This window comes from Cupressus sempervirens, chromosome 1 (genome assembly GCF_028749045.1).
Source record: "Cupressus sempervirens isolate cs-2001-9-10 chromosome 1, ASM2874904v1, whole genome shotgun sequence".
In the NCBI taxonomy this organism is placed as follows: domain Eukaryota; kingdom Viridiplantae; phylum Streptophyta; class Pinopsida; order Cupressales; family Cupressaceae; genus Cupressus; species Cupressus sempervirens.
The window spans coordinates 295,610,889-295,633,617 of NC_143118.1; the positions used below are offsets into that span (position 1 = coordinate 295,610,889).

Sequence of the window (22,729 nt, forward strand, 5' to 3'; positions counted from 1 at the left end):
ACAATTATAAATCTGTGTTATTGTTTATATTCTGTTGTGTGATTAGTTGTTGGGCCTAGGACATCTCCTTTGGGGATTCTCCCACCTTGCACCGCATCACTTTGCATGTAATTCAATGAAGAAGAATTTATACAAAATTTCTAGCTTGAAAGATTCAAAATTGTGGATGAGATTTAACGTTCCTTATAGTTTCCTATGGTGTTCACTAAACTAACTCAAATTTCAAACTTATCAACTTTTTAAATGGTTGTTTAGTAGTTGCTCCAAGTCTAAAGTCAAACAATGCTCAGCAGGCTAGGGCCAAAATGCATTTAAGCAGGACATGAGAAACTAAAGGAATTCCAGCCATTTCAGTACAGGGATTGGTCTGAGACTAAAGTCTAGCTTGAGTTAGGTTAGTGCAGAAGAGATCTAGGGTAAGAACACAATAACCACTCTCCCTTTTGTTACATTATTCATTGTATGTGCCTCGTTATCATTTCAAAAGTAGAATTAATAGAAGATCAACTTTATATTCAGAGTTTCTCCTATTGTCCAACATTATTTTAAATGGTAAAATTAAATGATGATATTGAAGCTTTCTCTTCTCCAAAATTATCTATCAGTCCTCAAAATTATCAGTACTATTTTCACCATCAAAACAATGCCACAGATACTCTGTAACATGGATATGCAGACCTAAATCTACCTCGCCTGTGTTTTTGTACAGCATACATTTACTTCCCCGATTAAAAAAGCATAGAGCAGATAATTAGAAAATAAGGAGAGATCTTGCAAAAAGACAAGTATTAAACCTTAAATACCCTCTGGACCTATATACAGTAGCATTAGTTCTTATACAGTTTTGCTTCAATTACAAAGCATATTAATACTTGAAGCGGGCCAGGGATTTGTCAGATGTTAAATCCCATACAAAAATATCTAACTGTGATAATGTATATTAAAGTATATTAATAAATTCTAGAAATGAATCTGCTTCACTACAGAACATAGAGGAACCATAACATGTAAAACCCACAGGGTGAAATGCAACCCGTTTCTGGACTCACATTCTCTTTTATTAGTGTTTCAACTGCTTGGTCCTTTCTAATCCTGAATGGATGATTAGCAAACACTAAGGGTCCAGTGTGTGCCCTTCTCTGACGCAAGAAGTCCTCGTTTTCATTGTGCTTGCATGCTGTACATAATTTACAGAACTGGATAAATCCCAAACCCCAATCAATCCCATTTTTCCTACCTTTTGAATAACTAATAAAACAATTTTAAATTACTAAAAAGAATGCCCATTTCCCGAAACCCATCAATTTATAGCCGTGAGAGGAATTCTTGATTCTCTCATGGATGAAAAGTCTGACACTAAATGTTTTAGCTCTCCATTTGCTTGCTTTAAGCGATTCTCAGATTTCATCTTTTGAAATTCCTGCAATAATTCATCAAAAGGAGGAGTCTGCAACTCCTCAATTAAAGCCATGCTTGGTATATTGATAGGCCGTCTCCTCGGTGTTGTACAAGAAGGTCGATCTTCCTGGTTATTCATATATTGAAAAATACTGTCAGTTAGAAATGTGAAGTGCACTCAATCAATCCTCCACTACCTTAAGAAAATGTTTTACTTACCATGTATTCCTCTTCAAGATATTTGTGTGCTTCTTTGCTTATTTTTTCCACCTCTCCATAGTGACCCTTTCTAAGTCGTATGAATTCATTTGAACAAGGCGCTAGTGTGGATTGAATGTTTGTGCAGATTTCATGATCCAATTCCAGTAAACCTATATGCACAGCTGTCACAGGTTAATTATGGACACACACATATAGCATTGGAATTAAATTTATCTTCAAACCAAGCCATAACTTACAGTCAGTGGATGACATTAGGTTTTTATTTCCAGTCTGAAATTCCTCATTGGTGGAAGATAAAGAATGTGTAGAATTAGCCAAAATAAGTCGATTTGCCTCTGTGCCACTCCTGCAAGGCCAGAATTATGTCAATTATGTCAAAATGCAACCTCAAAAATGAAATGGGAAAAGTAATAATATTTCAGAGGTCAGTATAGCCCAGTACTTGATTATTGAAGCAACGGCTTCGATATTGCTCTTCTCAAGTTTCTGCACTGATTCTTGTGCACTCTTCCACTGTACTCCAGCAGCAGTTGTTTTTGCCATACTGTACACAAAAAATGGGTATTTCAGGGGATGGCACATAAAATTTCATAGAATGTATTTATTAAAATTTAAGGAACAATTAATTAAATCCCTACCATTCCTGTACAGTTTCTTTCATAGAGCTGTGCCCCTTTGTCACTGATGTTGTATCCTCGACATAGTCAGTTTCAACTTGCTTCATGTATATATTCCACTGACTCTGTACACCAGATGTGTCATGTCGCATATTTGACATTCCTTCCTGCAACTCACGAGTATTATTGACCGTATTTTCACGCAGATCATGCACAGCCGATTGTACCTGAAGGATAACAAATCAATAAGAAGTTAGAAGTTGCATATCTTAATTAGAACTATAGAAAGCAGACTTGCATTTAGTCTATACAAGGTTTCTGCAATTTACAGAAAGCTATTCAATTTGTTTATGAAAATAGTGCACAACTAGCTCCATTTTAAAACAAAAACTGCAAGTAGGAAACTAATGAGATGTTAAGAACTGGTGTGGAACACAATGTTAAACTTCAAAGAAACTCTTTTCAATATTAAAAGTGTGATATTAGAGAAGACTCACTAATTGTGATTTTCGAGCAGTTGAACTTGCCAGCATTTCTGCAAATTTGTCCAAAAGTTGTTTCTCCTCATTTACAGCACACTCCTGTACGCGAAAAAACAATATGTATAATTTTTGTTATACCTCAAGACATAGAGAATCTTATTATCAAAAAGAAGAAAAATAACTCAAGAGGACCGGATTTGTTTGAAGTTACCTGATATCTTTTTTCAAGATCCTCTAATTTCTTGTCATGAACTCTTTGCATGTCTTCCACAAAACAATTGAGCTTAGATGCATGTTTTTCAAGGGTTGCAAAGAAATCTGTATTGATTTTGGAAATAACCCTTGTGGAATCTATAGTTCTCTGAATAGCCTATATTTAACAAAAAGCAAAAGTTATCTTGGTAGTTTGATATGAATATGTAAAAGACTTTGCATCCAACAAAATTTCTCAATAGACATTATTAGTAAGATAACAAATGTAACAACCTCTTTTTGCTGTTCTGCATATGAAGCCATTGTGCACTCTTGCTTGGAAAGAGTGCCATGAAGTTCACTAAGCAAAGATTCAGCATCTAATACAGCTTTTCCTAACAACTTTATAGCAGACAGAAAACAGACATAAACTTGTTATTCATAAAGCCTGATGAATGGTTAAGTATGTGAACAAAAAGCAGACATAAATTTGTTAGTCATCAGATTATACACCTTAGACCAGAAATCAAGATATCTTACATTCTCAAGTGTGGCTGCATGCATAGATACTGTTGTGTTGAGTTCAACAAAAGTAGAGAGAGAACTTCCATCCAGCGCACTTGCTAGGTCATGCAGGCCTTTCATTCCAAAGTCATAAATTGTCTTCAATTTCTCAACCCCGCTCCTAAGTTCTTCTGTAGCCTGGAACAGATAGTACGACCTTACATTAGAATTATGTAATAAATTTGAATGAGTTAAAAATAGTAAGGCTGTTGACCCCTACATCAGTTTTTGTGGATACAAAGGACTGCATATGCTCTTCCATAGTTGTTAGATGTTGTTGTTGTTGGTTTGCAGAATCTTCAACAATCTTATGCAAAACTTCAAGTTCCTGAGTTAACTGTGAACGAAAAGTTTGGACAAGAACTTTATTTCCCATCTCTACCTTATCCTTCCGCTCTGAAGAAATAAAAGGAGTGGAGTTAGCATCCAACCAGGAACTTTTTATTTCAAGATCATAAGTCCTCATATGAACAATAGGTATCAATTTTCAAGGAACAAAAGTTCTTTATTATTCTACAGAACAATAATTACCGATTTTTGCAAATAGTCCTGATACATCCTGTGCTGTATTCTCTAGTTCTGATCGAATCCCACAAGTCTGTTCAACAATTGCTTTTTCTGCACATTGGTATTAAATATCCTGTTTCAGTACATGAACAATGGCAGAGCCGAATTAGACTAAACGAGAAATAGTAATACTGGAGATATCAACAATAGCCTCTAACCAGATTGTAGCAAATTGGAGATGATGAATTCCTTTTCTTTGAGCATATAGTTTAGCTGTCTATGCTTCTCTTCTAGATCATTCAAAGCATACTCTGTATCCTCAAGCTTTTTCTGCAAGCCAGCATAAAAAATTTTAGGCCCATGAGGACACATAAGAAAAAGTGATTGTCAAGGAAAGCTAATATACACTTATACAGACCCCAGTTATCTCAAGCTTATTGCATAAATCTGCACTTTGAAGTTTTTGAGATTCGTAAAGTCCTTGCAACTCCTCTATTTGCTGCATTCAGGCAATGCTACAAATTTAGAAGGAATAATGTAAAAGAAAGACAAAACCATTCTACAAATTAAGATAATAATTGTACCTTGTCCTTGGCTTCCATTTCTGTTTCCATTTGTTCCATCTTCTCTGTCATGGCCTGAATTTGAAAACAAGGAGTTTATGGAAAGCAACTTGCTAAATACAGGTAAAAGGTACAAAACCCTTAGACCACAAAGCCTATTTGAAATTCACAAGAGACCTAACCTTTTTTTCAGCTTCATCCTGGAGGAAACGTTCACGTGGTAAATATATGCCATTTTTCTCCCTTGCAGCATGGACCTCTGCTTGTCAACAAATACATGGATATCAAATGTTTTGTTAACAGATATCTGATTTTTTAAGCTTTACGTTAGGCCTGGCAAACAACTAATTATATGATAATTTATTGGGATTCAACTGCATTTCATGGTTTTGGGGTCAATCTCTGTCGACCCATTATTCACGAGTACTATGTGTTGTGCTTCATAACCCACTCTCATAACCCAGCAAATAGCTCCTTATGTGATTATCCATTGAGATTCAACCAGGTAATCAAGTCAGTCTTTATCAACACATAAAGATAATTTTCATGTAGTGCTGCACAATTCTCATGACAATGAATAGTGCACTTAAGCACAAATTGTATCAAGGAGAAGATGCTCATAGAGAGAAGCAAGTGAACTTCCTAAGAGGTTCCTCCACAATTAAGCCCACTGATTAGGATTTTACTTCATAATTTTGAGTTGGTTCTCATCAACCCATTATTTGTCAGCAGCGATCAGGTTCATGACCATGAATGTGTGTCATATCCACTTGGTACTCATTGCATCTAAGCAATGGGTAGTTTTGAGAAAATCTTCATTGACCCATTAATAATGAATAAAGATTCGCTCGTGATCCACTTAGCACCCCAATTACCTAAAAATCATCTACACCAATATACTCTAGCTCAAGCAAGCTTTACAATGTGCACTCTACAATCAACTCAATCCCTCTTGCTACCCATTTGTGAAGCCTTCAGCAGATAGCGTGTCTTATAAACAATTAATTATAGAGCTCCCTACCTCAATTATTACCATAAAAGTGGTGTTTTCACAGTATATCAAATTAAATAATGATTTATCATAATTCAACTGCATAATTTTGAGTCAGTCTTCATCACCCATTTTAACTACACAATTGATCCCAATAAAACATCACATAATTTAAACGGCTAGAGAAATAACACTGATATGAAAGCATTTACAATCTGAAATAAATCTCCATAATATAAATGCTCAAGAAGAAGACCTTGTTTAAGCCTGTCAATCTCAGAATATAGATCTTTTATAAGAGCAGACTTCATCATTTTTTGGTTAACCTGAATATAGAAACAAAACATTCTCAAGTTAATTAGTGAAGGCAAGTATTTGACAAAAATTGTGGTACGCATCATGACAATTAAATAACAGCAAACCTCTGGTTTGTTCTTGATGCTCTTAGCACGATGAGCATAGTCCAATGTGCTGAGAGTTTCTTCAAGACAATGGACTGAAGGTGAAACTGTAGCAATAATGCAAGTCTTTGTTTTCCCACCCAAAGAATCTCTCAACAGTCTTGTCAGCTTGCTGTCTCTGTTTGGACAAGGAAAATATTAAGAATATGAAGTATGATAAAATTAATACAGAACTGCAGTTAACAATCTAATACCTGTAAGGTATGTGGCCTAAATGTTCAACCAGAGCAGTAATCACACGTCCAAGAGTGAGCAGGCTTTTGTTAATCTCACCTGCCTCCCTTGCTCTTCCCTGCAGAATTTATTTCTGTCAAACATTGCATAAAGAAGACTAGCTAATCTAGGATCTAATATTGCCACATCTAAACCAATGTCAGTCAAATAATACCATTCATTTTGTAATATCCTTCTTGGCATACCTCTCGTGCACCAGAACGCGAAATATTTTCCGAACCAGCCAGATCAACAAGATTAAGTTTTCCACATTTAATAAGTTCTTCACCCTCTGGAGTCACTTCTTTAATATGAATTGTAATTGAGAATATGCAATGAGAACGACTGCAAAATAGTAAATTATGTAATATAATGTTGGTTAAGATAAACTCAAAGAAAAGTTCAATAAATATCATAAGTAAAATTTGTATTAGCTATACCTGCTTTGTTTATTTAGTAAAGTTTCCGCAGTTCGTCTCTTGGAAGACCCTCTTTCTAACAGGGTATATATCTCATTCGCACTGCACACAATTTCTTCTTCAAGGCCTCTTACAAACACTCCGCCTTTACCGTCTTCCATCAGAGCAATTGGCTTTTTGGATTTATCATCAAAGGGTCTTGGGAACTCATCTGGAGCCAACAAATCTGTTATTTCTTCATTGTATAGCTCTAGGCACGTAACTTTCATACTGTACTCAGCACTTTGAGCCTCCAATGTCTCAAAAATTTGGCGTACAGCTCTTGGGATTACTCCTGAGTCAGAAGGAAACTCCCCATTCTACAAAATCACCAAATCACTTACATAAAAAAAATTGCAATCAACTAAGCGAATCCTGCAGCTGCTTTTAAGTTTTAACCATGAGGGCTATGGCCAGTAGGCTAGTTGTGAATTGGGAGAGCATTCTAAAACCCCATAATATCATACATATATATGATAAAAGGAGACGGAAGTAGATAAACAAATATGCTGCTTTATTTAAGTCAAACGAAATTAAGAGCATTAAAACACCTTGGCTTTTTTTCCTCCACCTTCCATTGTATATGTCTTTCCTGTACCAGTCTGGCCATAGGCAAAAATTGTGCAGTTATATCCATCCAAAACTTCATTTACAATAGGCACGATAGCCTGATCATATAACTCACTTTGCTGGGAGTTTGGACCAAAAACCTGGAACCCATTTTAAGTAAATGCAATTTAACACATTAAATATGTCTCCAGACTTGTTTTCTTAAATTTAATTACAAAATTGAAATGCTGGGTTCAACAATAGTGAAGACCTTGTCAAAAGTGAATGTCCGATCAATATTCTTGCTGGCTGTACTTTGATAGACCGAGACTTCTCGCCTTTGCTCATTGCAGTTTATGACCTGGGGAACATTAGCCTTCAATTCATCCTCATTGAAAGGCCTGAAAATGATAACAGTAACACATATCAACCACTCGCAAAGCTGTTTTCAGAGATTCTAAATAATCTTAAACTATATTGCTAGCTAGCACTACCTTGACTTACCTGCATCTCAGTAAAACCTGCACATTTACTCCTTTCTCTTTGTCATGTCGACTAGTTCCATTGGAATCCCCATTTTTAATCCTCTCAGAGGCCTTGGGAGTTACAGATGGAGAACTTAATCCCACCTTTTTGTATTCCATTATAACAGGAAAACGTGATAAATCCCTTAAAGATTGTCACAGTGCCTCCAAACCCAATGAGAAATAATGTTCATACATCCGAGCTTCGGCTCTTTCTAGGCAGCACCGCTACTGAAGTACAAGCAACTCAATGTCGAATCTGTAGAAAAAGTACAAAGGAACGTTAGTTGAATGGCTTTCCAAGGTTAAGTAAAGAAACGATTGATGACATGGTGATAGTATAATGTAAACATAAGAACTACAGTGCCAGTTTACAAAAATTGTCATTTTTTAAGCCAGGAAGCGGACATTATGCCAATTTACCAAAATTCTTCAGAAAGGAATTGTACAATCTGCCAATTCATAAACATAGTGCCCGATGACTCATTTGATGCATACCGAGGCAAGATTTTAAACTTTGACGCAGGCAATTGGGATTTAGAATCAAATAACTATTTCTTATCTTGGTATAGAGCGACTTCCTAAATAAATATTACATCTATTAAATGTATTCTGGCACAGTCTTGCCTTCTTAAAAGCTTAAAATGGCTCTATCGTACCACTCGTTAATGCTGACATACTCTTTTCGCACCCCTTGAGAGTAGATACATAAATTTGAGCAGCAACAACTCACGTGAACGCCGTGTGATTCACGATAAAATACGCTAATGTAGTGTCACTTTATACGGACTGTTCTAGTAAAGGAAGACTCACAGAGGAGAGCTCGGATGCGCATCTAATCATAGAGAAAATCGTGTCCAGCTAATGAAGAAGCTGTTAGAGGCTTTTGCAGGCTAACATACAAGGATATAAATAGAATGCAGGCTAACAGACATCTTCTTGTATTTTGATTATGCAGAAAAAAGCAGTAGTAGAGCACCCCGAAGCAGGGATAGAAAAAATCTGTCAAACCCAAATGCAGAGCTAAAAGTTCAATAAAAGGCGAAAATAGTAAAAAGGCAATACTGCTTAATTCGGAGGCATTTAGCTAAACAGGCTCCAAATCAAACCGATCGACGACAAATCGCTGGTTCTACATTTGCCGCTATATCATCCAAACCCTGGCTGTAAAAATCAGGACAAAGAATCTACCAAACAAGTCACAACCAGAAACACAGAACCAAAGAATTACCAAGAATTTCCCCAAATAGCATTCAAATGTCCCACTGAAGGCTACAAAACCCTAGCTAAAAGCCCATTCGTACATAGTTCATTAGGCTACAAAATCAGATTCACGCCAAAAGAAAATCTCCAACAATTCTACAAATCAAACGTAATAAATTCATGGGCTTCGCATCCGATCAAACAATTCCAACCGGGCAAACTCCCTTACCATCAACTTCATCCAAGAAACAATCAAACCGATCAAACAAAGAAGAAACAATACTTCTCAATACAACACACATTTTTTCTGCAGAGTGAAACTTACCCGGACTTGCATCAAATAAACAGCAGATCGACCACAAAATGCAGATCAGAGTACCCAGCTGAACGTAGATTTCTGTTTGTGTGGCTCCGATCGCTTCAGCGAAGAAAACAATAAAAATTTGCAAATCCTTCGACAATTATGATTAAACAAATGGTGTTAAATTAAATCCAGTGGCGTTGTCAACATCTGTCTGACCAGAAGCCCTTTCAAATCTGGCTGTGTATTGTAATGATTTCTGACCGTTAGGAGAAGCGGCTTAACTCCAAATTCCAAGAAACAATTCCAACGACTACTTCGCTCTTGATGTTAAAATAGCCGCTTCTCCTATGAGAGCATGAATACTGTTAAATGGCCGTAGCCGAAACTTCATATATTTATTTATTTCAATTGTCGCTAATCAAATCGAATAATTTTGAAAAAAAATGGTTTGTCGAACATTTGATTCTTCCAAGGTAGCTTTCCAGATTTTACTTGATAAATCAGTCTTTAATGTTCCCATATTTGTATATCATTGTTATGATTATGTTCGTATTAAAAGTCAATTACACCCACGTGGAATGTTGAGTCAGACTTTCTAGCCAAAGTTTAAATGCATTCCCGATTCTTCCTCCTAAAAGATAGGACTAGAATTAATATTGTAAGGTTTGGGCTTTAAATTTAAATCAGCTTATCATGTATTTTGGGAAAGTTAATTGTATTTTTATAGGCTATTATATTTAGTCATATGTTTTTGGGTTACCATATGATAATACTAGTTGTATGTGAGGCTTTAGTATTTATAATTTTTATTATTAACTTTGTATATACTATTATTTTCAACTTTAGGGAAAAAAATATCATGGATGATAGCAAATGATTTTTTCACATTTGTTGATTTAATGTAAATAGTGATATTGCTTTCATGATTCAACTTTGTAGTTTTTTAGTCGAACTTTGGTCTTATAAGTGTGGTTTACAAGAACCCATTTCTCACTAGAATAATGAATGGAACACTTGACACTAGTTGTATTTAAAATGATGTTAATAGAGGTAAATACACACATTTTAATATTTATAGTAATTTTTCTATTTGAATAAATAGATTATGCTTATTGTCTTTGATTTTTTTATTTGATGACTGGCACTTGGAAACATCAAATCGAATGAACATAATTAAAAAAATATTAAATATGTAACACTACAAAGACAATTTGTATATTTAATGATAATTTTGATAGACTAATGCAAATCTAAGTTCAAATTTTAATAGTAGTTTTAGATATTAAATATGTAACACTACAAAACATAATTTTAGATAGACTAATGCAAGTGTAAGTTCAAAATTTAAATGATAGTTTTCAATGTATTTTATAGGCTTGTTAAAAAAGTCACTAATATTGGAAAGTTGAGACACCAAGATTAATTTCGTAATAATTTATTTTTTAAATCAATCTATCATATGCAAGACATTTACAAATGATCTCTTATTTTTAAGTCAATTTAACTAGATAAATATACTAAGATTTTACAAAACAAAAATAATTCATAAATCATGAATATTAAATGTATAAAAATTTCATACATTTATTTTGTCTTTTTTGAATAAATGGACTATGTTTATTACATTTGTTCTATTTTATTAACTTGATTCTCAAAATATCAAATTTAAATCAAAATAGTTTTTAAAAAATTAACTATTAAATATGGAAATGAACAAGAACAACATCAACATGTAGTGCTAGTTTTATATGACCTAGATAATTTAGAATTTTTCTTTTGAACAAATCCATTAAAAATCAATTTACCATATATGAGTGGAGCATGGCTTTTTGCAAATGACCTCTCCAATATATTTTCATACATTTATCTTTCTTGTATTGTTTGAATGAAAAAATCATGTTTATTATCTTTTTCTTTTATTTAATGATTTGTAAAAATAAAAATATCAAATTTAAATGAAAATAATTGAAAATGTAATTATTAAATAACTAACATTACCAATATAGTCTTAAAATTTGATGATTATTTTGATATTGTATCTTTTTTTTAAAAAAGAATTATTATTGTTTAGAAAGGTTGAGGTACGGAAGATGTGAGAAGCTTGAACAAATTGAATCAAATGATATAGTAATATAATATTTATAATTTTATCTTATTAAATTAATATTTTATCATATATAAGAGGAATGGATCTTTTAAAAATAATCTTTTTCACATGGGAGACCCTTAAATCTTGATGAGAAGAAAATCAACACAAACTTAGTGATCACAACATGCAAATATCCACATAAATTATGAAAATGTGTAGATGCTTTATTTATTTATTTTATGTTATTTGAACAAATAGTTAAAAAATTTAATGAGGAAAAATTAGAAATCTTCTTCCTAAATAAAAAATTAGAAATGGAAAAGCACATCTATCAAATAATGGGCTATAAAAAGGGATCATTTCCATGTTAATACCTAAGAATTCAAATAGAAAAAGGGACCAAAGAAGGTAAAATGTGGCATCCAATTATCAAAAAATTAGATAAAAAAACTAATATCTGGAAGAATAGATGGCTCACCAAGGCAGGTCATGTTAGGCTCGAAAATGTGATGTAATAGAAAATAATGTAAACATAATGGAAACTTTATCTATTCATCAAGATTCATTACATAAATAAGGTAGTCATATAGCAGTTTAATAACTGCTATAAAATAACTACTATAACTAAAATATCTAACCTAACTTGTAAACCCTAATGATTAGTATGTCAACACCCCCCCTTAATCGGAAAGGGTTACATAAAATTAGGAGTATTATGAAATCTTCAAACTTTGAACTCAACCAAAAACATTTGTTGGTTGATCTAAATCATCTTTTGAAAGCTTGTACCTATGATATGATCTAAAATCCATTTGAACTTCCAGGGTTTAAACTTTTATACTTCAGCATGTTGTCCATTGATGGACTTTAAATTTATATAATGAGCCTATTGCTTTGATAGGTCTCAATTTGAGACTTATTTTGTCCCCTTTGAATTAGCACACTTTGGGTGCATAATTACTGAAAATAGCACACATTGGATGCAATGAACATGTATTGTTCATGTTAAAATTTGAATAGAGCACACATTGGGTGCAATGAACTTGTATTGTTCATGTTAAATTTTGAAAAGAGCACACATTGGGTGCAATGTACTTATATTGTTCATGTTAAAATTTGAAAAGAGCACACATTGGGTGTTATGGACTTGTTTGTCTGTATTACAAGTTGATAAGAGCACACATTGGGTGCTATGAAATAACATGCATTGGGTGTTATGAATTATTTTATCCATATTTTGATAATAGCACACATTAGGTGTAATAAAATAACACATTGGATGTTGTGTATTTGTCCTTCATTTGAACTTGAACTTGAATCTGAAATTGCATTCACTTGAACTTGAATCTGACATATAAGAATATCATCCCCTTGACGGATGAGAGGAAATGAATTGTTAAATGAATATCCTCCCCATGATAGATGAGAGAGAATAGTATTAACAATATGAAGTCACTAATGAAAAGGCCACATTTTTATAGCCTATCTTTGGTAGTCTCATTTGAACTTTCAATTTGAACTGCTCTTGTTTAGTTTCTTTGCTTTCCTAGCCAATTACTTCTTTGAAGTGACTTGATGTCATGAAACTTCTAAATTTCGTTTTCTTTCTAAATCCAAATGATGTAAAGGCTTTAACGACATTTTCTTATTGCTGAAAACATTCCCCAAACCTTCAAATTTGCAGTCATGGGCATTATAGAGACAAAATTATATATTCCTTCAAATGAAGAAAAAAGCATCCAATTCACTATTTATTCGGTCATCTTTTCTCTAGCAAAGCTTCCGTCAACATTTCATGTGTCATCCAAGAGTTTAAAATCTTGACCAAAAATATGATAGGATAAATTTAAATCCATAATATAGATAAAACTATTACCAATCCTTTAATAGATTCCTCAGTGACTTAATTCAAAACAATCATTCTGCAATCAACTTCTAATAACCACACTTTCTTGAATATCAATGTTAATCCTTCAACTAATAGCAAAGAAAAATCATCCTTGAGTTTGAATAAACTTTCTTCTTGGTCTTTTAGCAAATTCCATTCACATTGAACACTCACTTGGACAAAATAGTCAAGTCTTTTAACAATTCATCAATTGATACCATCTGAATCCTAGTGGGGAATAATATGAATACAAAATTTCAACCAAATGCCGAAGAAAATTCACAAATAAATTGATTCACACAATAAAATGATATAGAAATGATCAAAAACTTTGTTGATTGGTTCAAGTTGAATAGAATAATTAAAACTTACATGTGACACCACCATTTTGGGCTCTACTGTGCATTCACTAGATCAGACGGTCATGACTCTCAACAATTATAGGGTTTATTGTATTTACATTCTCTTATCCTTATATAGTCCAATAAACCATCTTTCTACTATATCAATTTTTCCTGCTCTGATACCATTGTTAGGCCCAGGAATTTGATGTAATAGAAAATAATGTAAACATAATGGAAACTTTACTCTATCTATTCATCAAGATTCATTACATAAATAAGGTAGTCATATAGCAATTTAATAACTACTATAACTAAAATATCTAACCTAACTTGTAAACCCTAATGATTAATACGTTAACGGGTCATGTCACAAAGATCAAATCAATCCTATCAACTATAGCTTCATACCACTTTTCATGCCTCCCACTACCTAAAGGAATTAAAAATAAAATAGATAAGAAATAAAGGAGTTTTTTTGGAAAGGGACATAAGAGAAGAAAAAACAAGCTCTGATAAAGTGGGAGAATATATGCAAACCCCAAATACTAGGGGGACTAGGAATAAAAAACTCAGTTGGCAGAATGAAGCATTTGGAACCAAGTTAGTTTGGAGAATGTATACAAACCAAGGAAACAAATGGGCAAAAATACTTTATAGAACATACCTCAATCCAACGGATCCTCTGTCTCTTTTTTGTACTACCCTACAAGGATCTAAAACCTGGAACTTCATGATGCAATGTTGACCATTAATTAGTAATAGTCTAACTTGGGATATAGGCCATAGAGAAGAAGCATTATTCTGGAAAGACTCGTGGACTTCCCTCTCCTGACTCCTTCCAACTCCTGACATCCATAAAGCGTAAATTATCTAATCTATGGGGAATAAATGTTAAAGACTACAAACTTAGAGTAATTGAAAACACAAAAGAAACTTGGCAATGGAGGAATGCAGAAAACATTGATCTATTGGAACAAGAAAAATTGTTGTATGAACAATTCATACATCATAGGAGAATCAAACACATTAATAGAAAAGATAAACTAATTTGGGGGGCTTCGAAAGGAGTATACAAAGTAAAGACAACATACAACTTAATTATGAATTCACAGAGATGGAAGCACATCGAAATCCCCTGGCCCTATGTTGGGATCCAACATGCCTCCCCAAGACTGTTATCTTTCTTTGAGATGCTACCCAAAACAGAATCCTAACTACCGACAAATTCACCAGAATGGGTTTTAAGGGACCATCAAGAAGCCCCCTATGTAAACTAGAAGCAGAGGTGGCAGACCATCTCCTTTACCAATGTAGTTATATGTTGGTAAATAGATTTGTCACTTAGAAAATACGTGATTTGGCCCAATGGAATATGTGAAAAATCAAAATATCTAATAGTTGGATAGGTCCTTGATATTCAACCTTCCTTTGCATTTAGAGGGGCAGCTCCCTTGTAAGATATATATATATATTTATTTATTTTTCAAATATAAGACATATAGGAAACTATTCATGACGAATGCACCACATGACTTCAATGCTTCCCTAAAATTAGTGTAAACTACTAATGAAAACAAACAAGAACAATGCTTGAAAGTTATCATCAACACAATGCTAATTCAATGATTCATGAATATTTAAACCACGCCATTAAAATACTCATTACAAAGAATCAACATGTAAACAATTCAGATTATGTAGAAAAGAGAACACAAAATGTATTTCTTTTATTTCTTAGCACAAAGAACATAAGAAAATTGTTGATTACAAGGACAAGAATTGTACGCACTTTCCAAAACTTTCCTTGCTATCAAAACATAAGTGCCCCTATCTCTAAATTCAAAAATTCCCCCTTTATAGTGGGTTTTTAGAATTTATAATCTATTCTAGCATAATCACCTTCTCAGGTTCGTAACTACTCATAAAGTTATAGTTTGGACTATTCTAAAGAAGGTTCATAACCAACTCTAACTTTTACAACTCCAACTATTGATGCATGTTGGTTAACAGTTTGTCCCTCTTGCTAACTTGGCTTTACCTTGACTCTAGATGCCCAGAATATGAGGAAACAAAAGGATATCACCAACAAATGGGTCAATGTATGTGTTATATCACCGCCCTCTAAATTATAAGGTAAAACTCCCTTATATGCAATATATGCAATGAATTGTGTTTTTAATAGATCATTAGGATGGGGGGTATGCTCTTAACTTGAGAGTAGAAGAGGATAAACTAGGATGTTCATGACTACAAACACCCCAGGAAGAAGTAGATTTGGGAAACATATAACACCTAGTGGAATGGATATCACAAGCTACCTTGAAGCTCTTTTAATAATACTCCTAATCTAATCTAAATGCATATTAGTCCTATTGAAATGTAATCTAGGGAGAGAGCAGGGATGCACATGAAAGATGAAATGAAATCCACCATGACTAATAACCCTCCACTAAAATGGAATCTAGTAAGATATCCTCAACTTCAAATAGATTTCTCCTACAATCCCATAGAGAGTACTCTATTATGCATGGTTAGCTCAACTGGAGGAGACAATAAATAGAACATTAGAAATGCTGATCCTAAATGGAATTAAGACCACACAAACCTAGTTGCAGATATCAACCAAATCCTCCATTTCATACAACCTCTTGATTCTCACTTAGTATGTGGAAATATAGGGGGATAGGTTACATAAAATTGTCGATGTTTTCTATTAACTTAGAAAATTACATATATAGGCCCCCTCTTAGGGCTCTTGGCCAATTATAGATTCATCAATTACATTAACAGAGCACTTGAATCGCTCAAAAATCCAACAGTCATTGATTACAATTCAATACATTAGAGAAAGAAAGAAGAAATGGTTAGAAACCCTCAAAATGGTTCATATTCCTCTCTAATCTACAACAGTCACCTTGGCACCAAATTCATATAATTTGAATCTCAACAATCACTAGAGGTTTGAATTATCATCATTAATTTCGAATCAACGATCACGATTAAAACATAATAAACCTTCCCTTATTTTTCCTTTATAATTTCCTCTGTGGGTCCTTCTATGTACACATGTCCAGTGCTTGCTTTCCCACATTGGTTATCCTTCATGCATCTTTGAAAAGTAGGAAAGTGAGTATCGTTGATCCTTTAAAATCTGATGGTTGAATAGTATCTTCTCTTTCATGTTACATCTTTGCTGCAGTTTCTTGATTTAACATTTCTTTTAGCTGTGAAATAGTAATGGCTCAAATGACTAGCTGTGTTGCAGCTTTGCAACTATCATTCATATGATCATTGACTTCAATCTGACTTTGTCGATCCTTCACAACTTATCACACTAACTTGGCACTTAATGTTGTGACAATGTGATGACTACTTCTAGGTTGACCTTAACTTCATTCGCAAGCTCGCAACCTAAAAAGCTCAATTTCTTGTGTCACTTGTAATGTTGGGCTCTCTTTAACTTAACTATTCAAATTACTTTTCATGGTTTTGCACCCTTAGCTTATGATTAACCCTAATTGCATGTGACTATGCTAAAGCTTAAATCTTAACTGTTGGGCCCGTCATCGCATCCTCGCAACTTGAAGGAACTTAACTGTTATATCACTTGCGATGGTGCGAGAACCAATTTGATGTAACTACAACTATCATTCCATACTTTTGCAACTTAGAAATCCTAACTCATCTTTAACCCTATGATGATGTGATTAACATGCTTTCGCATCTTCATGACCTTGATCTTGAGTTACTTTAAACATCATGTGAAAATGTGATTTATAGCTTTTTGTAATGTGGGTCCACCTATTCCATGTGTTATATGCTCATTTTACCACATTGGTTATTTCTCATGCATCTTCAAAAAGTGGGGAAACACCAAGCATAGATCTATTGAGATCTAACAATCACCATGAAACTAAAATACCCTTTGTTGGAAATTTTCCCTCACGATCTCACGATCCACTCAATTTAACTTTTATTGCTTATGATCTTATGATACCCTTGCTATCATATAGTCAAGAGTCCTCTTTCTAACCCTTGCGATCATACGCTAGCTAATATATCATAAGATCGAAAGACCTTAGATATGAGATAGTTATGATTTAACGACAATAGAATGATTGTAAAATCAAAAACTTTGAAAATACATACCTATGATGCTATGACCACCTAATATATCATAAGATTGAGACACTCATCTTTTGTCTTTATGATCCTCTATAAACCTTCAGTTTGTAACATCGAAAGACTTTATGATACATGTTTATGCACTAGACCCACTCAATTTTAATAATTCTTTGCTTACAATCTTACAATCTCATGTTGCATCTCAACTCTAGAATTAAAGACTCCTGATCTTATGACTTTCATGGCTTCTCAATTAAGTCTTACGACCATACGACTAACATAACTTCTTATCTTTACTATTTCAATTTCCCAATCTTACAACTATCATCACTTCACAACCCCACTTCTTACGATCTTACGATCTGACAACCATTTATAGCATCATATCTCTATTCTTTTCCTCTCTTGATCTCACGATTAAGGTATCATCTAGCATGTCATCATAACTCTTATATCTTTCTTCTTTTGATTTTACGATTAGGGCATCATTTAAAACCAAAAGAAGATGGGGCCCAACTAACAAAAAAGCTTTTGACTTTTCAACTGACCAATGATACACATTCTTTTGTTAATTGACTTTTCACTAGCCCACATTACTTGCTATGATCACATCCAAACCATCCATGCAATTGAATCGATGACACACATTCACTTATCTTTATATTTTGATTTTAAAGGGTTTTGACTATTTCTTGCAGTACAATATTACTTTCTCTGTATTTTCAGCTCAATCATCTGTGATGTCTCCCATGAAAACTATAACATAATATGAATCCTTGTCTTTAATATGATTAAGAATAAAATTATTAAAATATCCAAACCTTCTTCTCATTAGAGGAACACATACCAGACCCTCCAAAACCTAATCACCTAGCCTTGGACTAGTGCATTGCTCACATGATTTCCTGCATCAGGTTAGCTCAAAGGGATGATGAAAGGTCATCCTATAGGAAATCTAGACACAAACATGATATCACATTAACTTGATCCTAATTCTAGAAGTTTGAAAAATATAGGGGATTGAAATCATGGCAACAACTGGCTCTGATTGGGGAACTAGGCATGTTAGTGCCTAGGCAGGAACCTAGCCATCTCTAGTTTCACAAAAAGTTTGGCAAAAACACACAACAAGCTACCTACTTCCTTTATTTCAAAGAACACCAAATAGAAAATATCAATGTCTTAGTCCATTGGGTTGAAAAGTATTAAAGTAGCACAAGGAGATGTTATGCATTTGGGTGGTGGGGAAATAGGGCAACCAACAAAAAGGAAGCAAACACACAGAAAGCAAAAAAGAAAGGAAAGACAACTGCACAAAACACACAACCTATCTAACATATTTACAGAGGTGAGACGAATCTCACCTTATGAAACAAACAGAAAAAGATATTCAAGTGAATCCATTTACTGATTGACTAAAGTAGGGTTCCTTCCTCCATATTGATTTTTCTCTCTAAGCCAGATTCCTACTTGTAGTAGGAAAAAAAACATGACAACTCCACATGATTCTTTGATTGCATATACTAGCTAGCCATATATCCATTTAGGTCCAAACAACCATGCCTGATCATATACTTTATTATCTCCATTTTCAATTATCATGTTATTCTCTTGATGGTCTTTTGTTGTGTCAAGAAGAGGAGGAGAGATATAAACTTCTTTTAAGAAAGTGAGCTCATTTTTGCAGTGGTTTGTACTTTCTTCACAAGCCTTAGAATAGGAAGATGTCACCTTCACCATGGAATTCACTAGTTGATGGTATGTTACCTTATTGCTTTGAAAAAACAAATCAATTTCATCCTTTCCCTCTTTCAGTGTATTATCACTAACTTCACAACTTGAATGCACATAAAGAGACTCACAAGCCAATGACCTTTCTTCAAGTTTTAGTTCCATAGTTGAGTCATATTGAGAGAGTTCATCCATTTGGAGAGGTGAGATGAACTCACAGACAATCTCCTCTTCCTTACTATAAGAAAAAGTTACATCTACCAATGAAACTAATTCTTCTACAAATTGACAGTTGATCTCTGGACTCTTTTCTTCAATCACATCTTTATCAAGGATAAGAGTCTTACCATAGGATTCGTAAAGTTCCTCCTCATGCTGATACAACCATACTTCACACTGAACTTCATTGCTTCTTTCTTCAACTGAATTTAGAAGTGTAGTGATTGGTAGATCACAAGTGAAATTCTCTAGTGTAGGTAGATGATCATCAAAAGATTCTTCTTTAGAGAGCTCTGATGGAGTATTGTCACCTTGATATGTAACATCAAGAATAGCCTCTTGTCTACCAAAGACTACAATAATATGAGAACTAGAATCAGGTAACATTACCGTGGGAGTTTCATAATCAAGTGTAGATGCTATCTTCAACTTTAGCTCCTTTCTCTCATCCTTTTGATGGTACTTCAATTTGTGGAATTGGTTGTAGAGGTGGTCCCATATCTTCTTTGCTTTTGGTTCATCTCCTCTATTGAGACTCTCTGCAAGATTCAACAAGATCTTCTAAAAGACCTTTTCCTTAGTTGTATGGAGTTCTTCTAGAGTAGGCGCAAACCTTGGCCTCTTCTTGATGCTCCTATTAGGAATATTCACCTACTCTTTAAACATTTGAAAACCATAAAGAATAGAGTCAACTAACCTTACCAAGGGTTTTTCATGTTCAACTATCTATACTTGTTTCACTTCCTTCTTTCACTTTCTTGTAGGTCTTTGAGTCTTTGGAAATGGGCATATATGTGATTCTAAAACATCTTTGGCATATGATCATCTTCTATGCTAATGTTTTCTTGGGCTTCATAGGAGATGCTTTCTCTATACTATTCAAAAACCTCATGAAGCACCTTATCATTTGTGGTATGAAGTTCTTCAAGAGTAGGAATGATCCTCATCCTTGCTTGCTTCAACCTTAATTGCTCTCTTTGCATGTCTTTCAGTTTGTAGAATCTGGAGCATACACATTTCTACAAGGATGTAGAAACATGATAATCTTCAATGTTGATATTATTTTGGATGGCATGGGAGATGCTTTATTTATATAGAAGCACAAACTCTTGCAACAGCTTGTTAGAAGTCTCATTCAATTTTTGGAGAGTGGGTTTAGGCATTAGCCTTCTCCCAATCTTTGAATTTGGCATGGCCATTTACACTGGACCTTCTTAGACTAAAGAAAGTAGGTCCTTCATATAGAGTTTCCAATCTTCATCTTAGGAAAGAAACCTTTAGATTTTTGAGGATGAGAAACCAAACACTGGGCTTAGATTCCAATCCCTGGTAGAGTCACCAAAACTGTTGGTTAATAGTCTGCCCCTCTTGCTAACTTGGCTTTACCTTGACTCTAGATGCCCAAAATGTGAGGAAACAAAATGATGTCACCAACAAATGGGTCAATGTATGTGTTATATCACTACCCTCTGAATTATAAGGTACAACTCCCTTATATGTAATATATGCAATGAATTGTGTTTTTAATATATCATTGGGATGGGGGGTACGCTCTTAACCTAAGAGTAGAAGAGGGTAAACTAGGATGTTCATGACTACAAAAACCGTAGGTAGAAATAGATTTGGGAAACCTATAACACCTAGTGGAATGGATATCACAAGCCACCTAGAAGCTCTTTTAATACTACTACTAATCTAATCTAAATGTAGATTAATCCTACTGAAATGTAATCTAGGGAGAAAGTAGAAATTCACACAAAAGATGAAATGGAATCCACCATGACTAACAACCGTCCACTAAAATGGAATCTAGTAAGATATCCTCAGCTTCAAATACATTTTTCCTACAATCCCATAGAGAGTACTCTATTATACATGGTTAGCTCAGTTGGAGGAAACAATAAACAAAACATTAGAAATCTTGATCCTAAATGGAATTAAGACCAAACAAACCTAGTTGCAGATATATTAATAAAATCTTCCATTTCATACAACCTCTCGATTCTCACTTAATATCTAGAAATGTAGGGGGAGAAGTTACATAAAATTGATTACGCTTTCCAGTAACTTAGACAATTACATATATAGGCCCCCTCTTAGGGTTCTTGGCCGGTTATAGATTCATTAGTTACATTAACATAGAACTTAAATCGCTAAGAAATCCAACAGTTATTGGTTATAATTCAATACATCAGAGAAAGAAAGAAAAAATGGTTAGAAACCCTCAAAATGGTTCATATTCCTCTCTGATCTGCAATAGTCACCCTGGCACCAAATTCATATAATTTGAATATCAATGATCACTACAAGTTTGAATTCTCATTGTCGATCTCAAATCAATAATCACAATGAAAACATAATAAACCTTCCTTTATTTTTCTTTATGATTTCCTCTGTGGGTCCCTCTGTGTACATGTGTCCAATGCTCGCTTGCTTGCATTGGTTATCCTACATGCGTCTTTGAAAAGAAGGAAAGCCAGTGTCTTTGATCCTTTGAAATCTGATGGTTGAATAGTATCTTCTCTTTTATGTTACATTTTCACTACAATTTCTAGATTTAACATTTCTTTTAACCACAAAATATTAATGGCTCAAACAAATAATCGTGTTGTAGCTTTGCAACTATCATTGACTTCAGATTGACTTTGTTACTCCTTCGCAACTTCTCACACTAACCTGGCACTTAATGATGTGACAATGCAATGATTGCTTCTAGGTTGACCTTGACTTCATTCACAAGCTCGCAACTTGAAAAGCTAAATTGCATGTGTCACCTACAATGTTGCGCTCTCTTAAACTTAACTATTTAGATTACTTTTCACAATTTCACACCTTAGCTTATGGTTAGCCCTAACCACATGTGACTATGTGAAAGCTTAAATTTTAGCTACTAGGCCCATCATCACATCCTCATGACTTGAAGAAACTTAACTATTATGTCACTTGCGATTGTGCAAGAACCTATTGGATTTAACTATAGCTACCATTCTGCACTGTTGCACCTTAGAAATCCTAACTCATCTTTAACCTTGCACTGATGTGATTAACATGCTTTCGCATCTTCGTGACTTTGATCCTGAGTTAA

At 34.1% G+C, this 22,729-nt stretch overlaps 1 protein-coding gene across 1 annotated transcript; it reads right to left on the bottom strand.

The window, feature by feature from the left end:
* Positions 1 to 788: 788 nt before the first annotated feature.
* Positions 789 to 9,615, bottom strand: LOC149577279 (P-loop containing nucleoside triphosphate hydrolases superfamily protein). The gene is made up of 24 exons (XM_089823157.1): positions 9,270 to 9,615; positions 7,722 to 8,000; positions 7,489 to 7,618; positions 7,220 to 7,378; positions 6,651 to 6,988; positions 6,417 to 6,555; positions 6,192 to 6,289; positions 5,959 to 6,115; positions 5,793 to 5,862; positions 4,728 to 4,804; positions 4,567 to 4,620; positions 4,401 to 4,481; positions 4,201 to 4,312; positions 4,007 to 4,093; positions 3,696 to 3,871; positions 3,452 to 3,613; positions 3,206 to 3,313; positions 2,931 to 3,089; positions 2,735 to 2,818; positions 2,259 to 2,464; positions 2,063 to 2,164; positions 1,857 to 1,966; positions 1,618 to 1,769; positions 789 to 1,525 (listed from the first exon to the last, which is right to left on the bottom strand). The coding sequence occupies exons 2-24, from the start codon at positions 7,859 to 7,861 to the stop codon at positions 1,301 to 1,303; spliced, it is 3,126 nt and encodes a 1,041-aa protein (XP_089679283.1). The 5' UTR covers positions 7,862 to 8,000; positions 9,270 to 9,615; the 3' UTR covers positions 789 to 1,300.
* Positions 9,616 to 22,729: the final 13,114 nt, after the last annotated feature.

Excerpts from the sequence above, each read along its gene's own strand:
- LOC149577279 (XM_089823157.1), bottom strand. The coding sequence starts at position 7,861 with ATGGAATACAAAAAGGTGGGATTAAGTTCTCCATCTGTAACTCCCAAG. Across the intron at positions 4,621-4,727 it reads AGGATGAAGCTGAAAAAAAG|GCCATGACAGAGAAGATGGA; the intron begins GTTAGGTCTCTT and ends TTTCAAATTCAG. Across the intron at positions 1,967-2,062 it reads GCCGTTGCTTCAATAATCAA|GAGTGGCACAGAGGCAAATC; the intron begins GTACTGGGCTAT and ends CTGGCCTTGCAG.